The sequence below is a fragment of the Notolabrus celidotus genome, chromosome 1 (assembly GCF_009762535.1).
Source record: "Notolabrus celidotus isolate fNotCel1 chromosome 1, fNotCel1.pri, whole genome shotgun sequence".
Classification (NCBI taxonomy): domain Eukaryota; kingdom Metazoa; phylum Chordata; class Actinopteri; order Labriformes; family Labridae; genus Notolabrus; species Notolabrus celidotus.
The window spans coordinates 3,985,251-3,995,386 of record NC_048272.1 but is presented as its reverse complement, the minus strand read 5'-3'; the positions used below and the strand labels follow the sequence as shown (position 1 = coordinate 3,995,386).

The window sequence follows — 10,136 nt, the reverse complement described above, 5'->3', positions numbered from 1 at the left end:
AGACATAAAAACAGCCTCCACAACTCTCTTTCTACAAAACATTAGAAATATAGATCTGTTTCTATAGAAATAGACATTTTTTTTGTCTGAGTCTGTCTGCAAGATAATTAATATGTACTTTAAAATTGAGTTTTTCATCAATGTAAATACCTAGATATTTATACTCTGTGACTATTTCAATTTTTAATCCTGTTTTTGTGACTATATTGATATAATTGTGCTATATTGATTTGGCTCTGGAGAATAGCATCACTTTTGTTTTGTATCTTGTTAAAAGAGGCTTGTAGATTACTGACCGTAAGTTGAGTAGAATCAGCAATACAACACAGTGCAGTGTCATCAGCATACAGATGTGCATGACAGTTGGGCAAACAAGAAACAATAATGTTAATATAACATATATATATATAATATAATAGTATTGATGGTAAGATGATATTTTCTGTGTCAGCAAATAGCTCAACCATTCCAGAATAATGTTCTTTAGTGGAAAATTGCAAATAACTTGCGATTTAAAAATCTACAGTACATAATATAACGAAGCGATTGAGATAATCTGGATACTTCTCTGTTAAAGTTGAAAAAGGAAAAGGCCTAAAACCCCGACTGGATGTCTATGATCTGTGATCTTCTGGCAGAACACCAATAAAAACAGACACGTCTCTGCAGTGGAAATCGCTGCATGAGCTGAAAGTCATTTCCAGAAACCATTGTCTGAGACGACAGCATTTTAACAGTTTTTCATCTTTTCCAGTTTGCTTTTTTTTCTCTTTGGGAGCTGAGAGGACACTTAGTGGGAGGAGAAGAGTCATAACAGAAGACTCACAGAACAAATATAGTTATAGACAAGATGACATGACTACATGTCTGTACTTTTTACATGTTTATGAAACCTGATGTTGGTTTGGATAAATAAATAGATCAACAATTTGTTGCACCTCTGCATTCTTAATTAATTTAATATATGTTATGTTCAGTTTTTCATAATGTTTGATTGATACTGCAGTATTAAGTATCAGCAGCAGATTCATCTCTTCTGGACTTGTGTCTTGATTTTGCTATTGATGCTCAGCCTCCTAAATCTAAGCTTAAAAAAACACCATTCAAGCAAAAGAAAGAAAACAAAACCTTCTCTATGTATCCTGTCCTACTTCTAGACTTTGGACTTTATTGTCCCCTTGGGGAAATTCTTTTCCACAGCACCTTTCTGCATTTCCACAGACCTAGACAATCACAAGGACATACACTGTAAGCTCAACAAACTATCCACAAAGACATCAACACTCAGACAAAGTGTTAGTTTGTGTTTCCTTGCATGTGGTAACAGAGGAAAACAGGATATGAAGTGACTCAGGCAGCATCCTGTGCACTAAGATGTTACAGCTGGCAGGAAGATGACCAGGAGAAAGGAAAGGAGGATACATGAGTATTAAAGATATGTCATGTTGTGCAGAGACTAACAGTGATTGCAGAAGAAGCCTTGTGCAATAAAAAGTTTGAGTCAATTTGATACATATGGACTTTTTCATGGACGATATCTGCTGTGGGAGTCATTTGTTTATTGGTCCTGGTCCTATACAGGCTGTTGACCCAGTTATGAAGTTGTTTCTTAATCATGTTTGTTTTAAGCTTTTCATTCTGATCTGTCTTTGAGTCACAAATGACTAAAACTGCGGTCAGGGAATGTGCATCAAACAGATAAATTAAACAGGTTTTATATGTTTTTAGGAAAGACCATGACTTTTAACAGAATTGATGTGTTCTGTCCATTTCAGACGTTTGATGCTGCTCTGAGTAAGTGTGCAGAACTACTCATCCAGTCTTCAGGGAAATGACAGAAAATAGGGGGAAACAGAGATTTCTTCTGTAGAATATGAAACTTAGTATGATGTTGCTGTGTTGTGGTATTTGGTATACAGATGGCTGGTTACAAGTTAAAAACAGCCTCATCCAGAAATAGGCCTTACTATACTCCCACTTCTTGGTTATTCATTTTTTCTGTTCCCTCATTTCAATGTCAGTAACAATGAGTGTGTCACATTCTACATTTACAGTCAATAGGAAGCAGAAAAAGCTGACAGGGGTTTGGTCCCCTCCTTCATCAGCAAATACACAGAATTGTGTCACATTGGTGGTAAATGCAAAAGCAGCGCACAATGCCTTGGTTTAATTTCTCTGTGTGTGTGAAGTTGTGATACAGTAAGGAATGTGCAGTGTGGACTGCAAAAGACATCTGTTAGAGGGCAATAAAAAAAGGAGGAAGAATAAACAAGAAAAAATGTATGATTTGTGTCCATCATTTTTATCTTAATGCTAATTTTCAATATTTCTTTGGGCCTATTAAGATGGTAGCTTTATCTTCACCCCATCAGTGATGTGTCTCAGGGTTTGAGTTTGTTTCTATATTACAGGCAGTATTTAAAAGCTCTACTTATCCCCTTACCTTCAGTTTGGATATAAGTTTCCATATGAGCATCTTGAAACCAGCTGGACTTTTTGCAAATTTAACACTTAAAGCAGTAGCAACCAGGATCTTATACCACTCATGTTGTAAATGTCAAATGTCTACACATAATGTCTCAACAAAAGTATATTCAAATGTATTAAAGGGTGTTCTGATTTTTGTGACATTATGCATGACCTTGCTTCCAGGGCGCTTCACAGCAGTCTACCTGCTGATAAGCTCCACCTTACACTGATGTTGTCACTGACATGTTGACTGTTGAGTGTTGTTTGTCTGTTTGTTAGTGTTTTTGTTGTTTATCAACAAGCTGGTACACTGCAAACCAAATTGCCCTCTGGGATTGATACAGTTCTCTGAATCTGAATCTGAATCTGACATTTCCATTTCTAACTCAACACTTTGACTCAAAGCTTTATGGAAAACTTCCTGGCCGCTGTGGGAGAGAAGAACTTCAAAGCAGCCTGAGAACAAAAAGTACGTTTGTTGGGGATAGAATGTTTTTGTTAGTGTATAGTCACCTGGTAACAAGAACCTTTTTCTCCTGGAATCCTTATATCTACAGAGGGAGTGGTCCCAAGTTTGCAATGTTGCCAAATCCCTTTTCAGAAGATCAGAACAGACATACCGAACTCTGTCTCTGCAGAGGGACTTTCATGTTTTTGTGACTAACCCTCAATGCAACAAGTGGTTATTAGTTTGTTGTAGGCTATAAATTTACTGCCAAAATTCCACTTAACCCTATGCACAGGTGTGTGCCTCTAAATCTTTCACAATTTCAATTTTAACATTTTTTTAAACTCAAAATTAGATATTATTGTTGTTGATACCATGTTATTGCATTCCAAACCTATGTCTCATCTATTTGCAAGCATGGATGTGCCTTATAATGGATTAAATTGTGTTTGAGTAATAAATATTTGTGTCAGGTGAGACCAGTGGTTGGGACAATAATTGAGCTGTAATACACGTTGTTGAAGGACAGGACTGTTTAACTACACAAAAGCTTAGACCCTGAAGTTGTTGAATGTGCATGTTATGGGATAGTTTTGTCCAGGGCGGGTACGTTTACCCAGAAGCTAAACCTGGTAAAGATGTGTAATGTTTGGACCTGGGCTGCTGGGGATCCTGGTCCTCTGTGAGCAGCTGTACACTTCAACAGTAGACGTGTTGGCTTGTGGTCAGCTGGCTGCTCTTGTCATCCTCATTCTTCAGAGGTGGATCATCGTAGCCACAGGACTGACTCATGCACCCCGGGCTGAGTTTAAAGCTGCTGCAGAAACTCTGAGAGCAAACAGAGTCTGCTGTGGGACTCCTCTGAACACTCCTCACACTGTCAGCATCTGACCTGGATATTAGTGACAGAAAACTCTTTGTTTGAACTTCAATATGGAGACTACAGGGCTGCTGCTGCTGCTGCTGCTGCTTAACCTCAGTGGAGCCTTCTGTGCAGCTGTGGAGTGGACAGAACTAAATGAAGCAAAGGTAAGATTATAACTTTATTCAATATGCTTTAAAAAAAAAAGGCACATTTTATGTTTAAAGCAGGTTTTATTCCAGTATACCAAGAGCTTTGTTGTTTGCCTCTCTCCACACAGGCCTATTTGAAGCAGTTTGGATACCTGAGCGACTACGCTGATCCACAGGACCCTGAAAACCTGGAGCAGGTCATAGAAGCTCTCAGGTAAGTTAGATTGATATGCTCCCAAGGAGGTAGCAAAGACAAAAAGTTATATTTAAAACACTTATTGTGCTTGTATGTGATCTGTTTGATCTTCAGGGGTCAGATGAGGATGGTAGCAGCCCGCATTGTGTTTCAAAATCAGGTTGCAGATGTGAATGTTTTTTGTCTGCAGGGTTTTTCAGAGAGTGAGCGACCTGCCACCTACTGGAGAGCTAGATGAAGCCACTCTGAGTGTGATGAGAGCGCCCCGCTGTGGCATGGAGGACAACTTCAACAAGAAACAGCACAAATACAAAGTAAATGGTGAGTCAAGGAAAACATACTCATTATCTCAAGGCCTTGACAGTGGATGACTCTTGACATACATAGAACATTGTGTGTCAATTATGTAACATTAAAGAATAAAGTGACTAAGGCCAATTTTCAAACATTCTAGTGTGACTTAGGCAACTTTAAACCTGGCTTAAACTGCCCTTTCATTTGACTGCAAACTCAAAACTGAAATTACCCTGAGTTAAATTAAACAAATGTCAGGTAAATCAAATTGGTCAGGAGGCAGTCCCTTTCCTCACTTCTCCATGTCTTCTTTGCTGGGTTTTTATTAAACTTGTCCTTTAATTCCATAAAGCAAACTCAAAACATAAATAACTCTAACCTAAATTGAACAAACGCTGAGGAGGCATGTCCCTCTCCTCACTTGTCCAGCTCTTCTATGCTGGGTTTTTGTACCTATCCCAGTACTAATCAGTTTATCCCCTGAATCTTCATTCTTGCTCATCTTGATTTGCCTAACTATGTGGCACATTGTCAAAGACATGATGACACTCGACAGGCATCACATTTTTCATGGACTGAAGGTCCTGGAACTTCCTCTCTTTGATTGGCAGAGAAAGAATCATGTTTAAAGCTTCTTTTGCACTATAGATTATGTTGCTTCTTGAAGCAGCTGCCATCATGAAAGCTTGTTCAATTGCCCAAGTCAGACATTTTATCCTAAGGAATCAAACATTTTGACTTAGGAGAAGAATAAAATGGCCCAAGTCACCCTCTTGACAGAGGCTGTTGTCCTATAGGGCATCAAGAGCATTATCCTTCAACTAAGGATTAAGGTGATTAACCAGAGGTAGCCAGAATCATCAAGAGATGATTTAGGCCAAAAACAATTTTTTGTCAAAAAATGACTTAGGCCATTATTTTAATTGGGTGACGATATCATGGTCTGGATATTCCAATGTGGAACTGGTGTACTCTTTCCTTCACTTTGAACATGACAGTACAAGACCACTCCTTAAAACACATAAATGCAATACTTAATTCTTACTATAGACACTACAAGTGCTTTAGGAAGAAGTGTCATAAGGTGTTTTTGTTTGGAATCTGAAAAAGTGTTGTTGAATGAGTCTTAATCTGGTCTCACTGATTGTGTATGTGTAAGTTTGATAGTTTTAATTTGGTGACTCAGCACAAAAAAACCTTTTGCCCCAGGTCGTTGGAGAAAGAAGAGTCTGACTTACCGCATCTACAACTACACACCTGACATGAAGAAATCTGACGTGGATGCAGCCATAAGCTCTGCCTTCAAGTACTGGAGTGATGTGACTCCTCTGACGTTCAGGGAGGTCAGCTATGGAAGAGCTGACATCAAGATCTCCTTCCATAAGAAAGACGGCTGCTTTGTCCCATTTGATGGCCCTGGTAAGTATATTTCCTTCAACTGGTTCTTTCTTCACCCATGAAATAAAAACTGCCGTGGCTTTACATGTTTAATGTTTTTCACACAGGTCATGTTTTGGCCCATGCTGAGTCACCAGAATCTGGTATAGTCCACTTTGATGAAGATGAGTTCTGGACTGAGGGGACATATTACGGCTCTAATCTACGTATTGTAGCAGCTCATGAGATTGGGCACGCCATCGGCCTGCTTCACTCAGAGTTTAGGAGAGCTCTGATGGCTCCGGTCTACACTGGATACCAGGCCAACTTCAGGCTGCATTTTGATGACATCAGAGGCATCCAGGCATTGTATGGTGAGAGTTGAAGGAGGCCCATGTGACAGGATCAGAGTAACATAGAGAAATTCAAAATAGACAGCTGGCCAGTATCAGCTTTCAGATTATTTTTTTTATTTATTTTTTTATTGCACATTATCATTGTATACAGTTTACATTGACAAATAGAAGCAATCATATGTTTCCATGTTCTTATAACAACATAACAGCGGCCTTAAAGAACATACAATCATAGTAATAGTAATGAATATTATTTAGCAGATTTTGTACATAATAATGGGCAGAAAAAAAAAACGTAAAATCAAGACTCACGCTAGACCAGGGGTGTCAAACATGTGGCCTGTGGGCCAAAACCGGCCCGCCAGAGGTTCCAATCCGGCCCGCCAAACAACTTTGTGAAGTCAAAAAATTACAGAGAAGACATTAACTGCAATTTTTCAATAACAGTAACTACTATTTCAAATTTGTCCTCTGGGGGTTGCATACAATCAGTGCTGACGGAGCGCACCTGAACAGCACTTTTTTTCCAGGACTTTTTTCTCAAAGTGAGAAAATAGATGACTTGGTGTTTGCATAATTCGGTTGAGATTCTTAAAGACTTTTTAGAGCACTATAAGATGATCCACTAACTACTAACACTTGCACTACACCCCTGCATACAACACTGTCCAGCAAGCAAACTGTTCATGCTGGAGCTGAGGGATCAGAATAGTTAACTTTACCTTGTTTAATATTATAATCTATCTGTTCTTTTGCTGTAAACATTACCCTCTGGGTCAGGTGACTGGGTAACCTGTGTATTTGGTGTTTTTTCGCAGCAGGTTTCGGGGCTTAAAGAGTTAAATATTCTGCCCCACTTTGAGACTCATCGTGGCGAAAAATACAACAGCTGAGTTTGTAGAAAGATAGTTCATTAAATGTGAACATTTTCAGAATGTTCTTGTACCTTTTTGCACTAAAACAAAGGGACAGATTTAGAGTTGTCCTTCTCTATAGGTCATTATTTTATGATTTGACTGGTCTGGCCCACTTCAGATCAACTTGGGCTGTATGCAGCCCCTGAACTGAACTGAGTTTGACGCCCCTGTGCTAGACGGTAAAAATAAATCTAAACAAAATTCAAGTCATTAAATGACAGATTAAAACAGGTAGAACACACAGCCATCAGTGTTACAGGGTTATTCTTAATCTCTCATCCCACACTAACACTCTCCCCCAGACCACTTAAATGTCTCAGCACTGGTCCCCATGCCTTATCAAACACTCTCATCCTTCCTGCATTCTTGAATCTCAGCTTTTCCATATGCAGGGTCTCGCCCAGCTCTCTCAGCCACATCTCAAATGAAGGCACAGCATCAGACTTCCATAATCTCAAAACAAGTTTTTTAGCCAAAGTAGCACCAACATATACAGCCCACTTGTCACTGCCAAAGTTCAGGGTGGTGTCACTAGTAGCTCACAGAATGGCCACCAGGGGGTCGGGCAACCATTTCTTGTTGAATGCTTTGGAGTAAAAATGAAACACTGAAGTCCAAAATGAGTGAAGGTTAGGACAGGTCCATAGTTGGTGTGTAAGGGTGCCAGCTTGATGCTTGCATTTGTTACACAATGCTGATACACTGGGATACATCTTGTTTACTTTTACTTTTGAGTAGTACAACCTATGAATTATTTCGAATTGTATCAGATTCAGTCTAGTATTTACTGAGCACCGGTGAATATTTTTAAGACATGTTTCCTAAAATTCCTGAGTGAGGGGTACCCCTATTTCCGTCTCCCACTCAGTCCTTTTCAGATAATTTTGACATTATGTGCAGCATTTAACACATGCTGTGAGCCACCAACTTATTAACTGTTACCATCACGAAGACATGATATGATTGTAGTTTACTCTCCTGAAATTTTGTAACTTTCTGCTTTGTAGGTAAACAGGTCAGCAGCACTTTACCAGGATCGACCTACTCAGGCACTCAGACTCCAACAGAGAGCAGCCATGAGACTGAGAGTATACCTGACCCCTGCACTGCTGACCTGGATGCCATCATGTTGGGTGAGTAATAAAAAGGTCAAAAAGGCAGAAACCTTAATCAAACCTGGACTCATGATGAACAGAGAGTGGGATAGAGGTAGAGACAGAGAAGGAGAGATACATTGAGACGTGCTTGTCTTTGTAAATGGGCTTCAGCTTTTCAGTATTTCTCGGTTCTATCATACATAATTCACTGTTCTACTACTGCTAGTACTACTACTACTATTTCAATTCAATTCAATTTTGCTTTATTGGCATGAACAAAGACATGTTATTGCCAAAGCACATAAAATTCATACACATACAGTACATTACATATATATTAATTACATATTATATATTACATATTTTATACACATTAATGAACGATTACCCATACAGCATATCTCAATGTCCTCACTTGATGCTGTATGCTCATAAAACCTTCACCCAAAATCAGATATTATGGGATGGTGCGTCCCTCAGGCTGTGACAGGCAGACACATATTTAGCAGCCAGAGGAGCTGCTGACCCTTCCCCCAGGAGAACTGACAGTTTCTCTTCTGGGGTTAATGTTGGGAAGTTTGTGACTATTTTAGTAATGTCCCTGTAGTGGGAATCTCTTAGTGAAGAGAACTTGCTGTAGTGGAGGAGGAAGTGCATCTCTGTCTCTATGTCCCCTGTAGAGCAGTGAGCACATAGACGCTCCTCTCTGGGCAGCCATGTCTGCCTGTGTCTCCCTGTCTCTACAGCTAGTTGTACTACTATCTGTCTCATCACTATCATCTCTCCCTCTCTCTCTTATTCTCCTCTATCCCTCTTTCCAACCCCAACTCGTCGAGGAAGATGACTTTCTAACATGGGTCTGGTCGCTGGTGGCCTAGCGGTCTAAGTGCCCCACATACAGAGGCTATAGTCCTCATTGCAGAGGTCGCCGGTTCGACTCCCAGCCGTGACCATGTCTTGCTGCATGTCTTCCCCCATTCTCTACACCTCACATTTCCTGTCTCTCTACAGCTGTCCTATCAATAATGGAAAAATTGCCCCAAAATGTATCACTTTAACATGGGTCTGGTCCTGCTCGAGGTTTCTGCCTGTTAAAAGGAAGTTTTTCCTTGCTGCTGTAACTTGCTAAATACTGCGAGGTGCAATGCTCATGGTGGATTTAGATGAGATAAGATTGAGTCCTGTCAGTAAGAGGGGACTGGATCTGATCCTGTCTTGATGTTCGGTCTTTGTTAACAATTTAACGTAGCCTATGGTCTAGACCTGCTAGTGTCTTGAGATAACATTTATACATTTGGCACTTTACAAATAAAGATTGATTGATTGATACAAATAATTATTTTTTAGGACTACAGCACAATCCTAAAATATGTCCGAAACAGTTCAGTAGCTCAGTGTTGTTTTTTTTCAGGTCCATGGAGGAAAACATTTGCATTCAGTGGTGATTACGTCTGGACCATCTCTGATATGGGACACAATACACCAGTTAAGATCACCCGGCTCTGGACGACTCTTCCTGGGAACCTGAATGCTGCTGTGCACTCTCCAAGAACCAACAAGACATACTTTCTCAAAGGTACAGTTGATGTCTTTATTTACTTCTGTCTTGTTAACACCTTCACTTCTCCACATAAACAACGATCACTCTGTGTGTGGTCACAGGCAGCAAAGTGTGGAGGTACACCGGCTTCAGTCTGGACTGGGGCTACCCCAAAGAGGTCAAAAAGATCCCTCACAGTATCGATGCAGCCCTGTACCTGGAGAAGAACAAGAAACTGGTCTTTATCAAGGTATGTTTGATCAAAATTAGACTCCCATCAGTTTTTACACACACAAATGTCTCTTTTTTCATTAGCGTTCTTACAGATATTCTGTTTCTTTTACAACATCTTTTTTTATTTGCTTTTCATAACTTTAATAGGGTACTAGAATTAAATGTTCAAAAAGAGTACAAGCATCATATCTTTC

At 39.7% G+C, this 10,136-nt stretch overlaps 1 protein-coding gene across 1 annotated transcript in view; it reads left to right on the top strand.

Moving 5' to 3' along the window:
• Nucleotides 1-3,732: 3,732 nt before the first annotated feature.
• Nucleotides 3,733-10,136, top strand: part of mmp19 (matrix metallopeptidase 19) — an 8,471-nt gene continuing 2,067 nt past the window's right edge. Inside the window, exons 1-8 of the mRNA XM_034694421.1 lie at nt 3,733-3,946; nt 4,060-4,145; nt 4,318-4,448; nt 5,631-5,840; nt 5,927-6,172; nt 8,079-8,204; nt 9,580-9,744; nt 9,831-9,958. Coding sequence (XP_034550312.1) covers nt 3,851-3,946; nt 4,060-4,145; nt 4,318-4,448; nt 5,631-5,840; nt 5,927-6,172; nt 8,079-8,204; nt 9,580-9,744; nt 9,831-9,958 — 1,188 coding nt within the window. The 5' untranslated portion in view covers nt 3,733-3,850. The remainder of the gene's footprint in view (nt 3,947-4,059; nt 4,146-4,317; nt 4,449-5,630; nt 5,841-5,926; nt 6,173-8,078; nt 8,205-9,579; nt 9,745-9,830; nt 9,959-10,136) is intronic.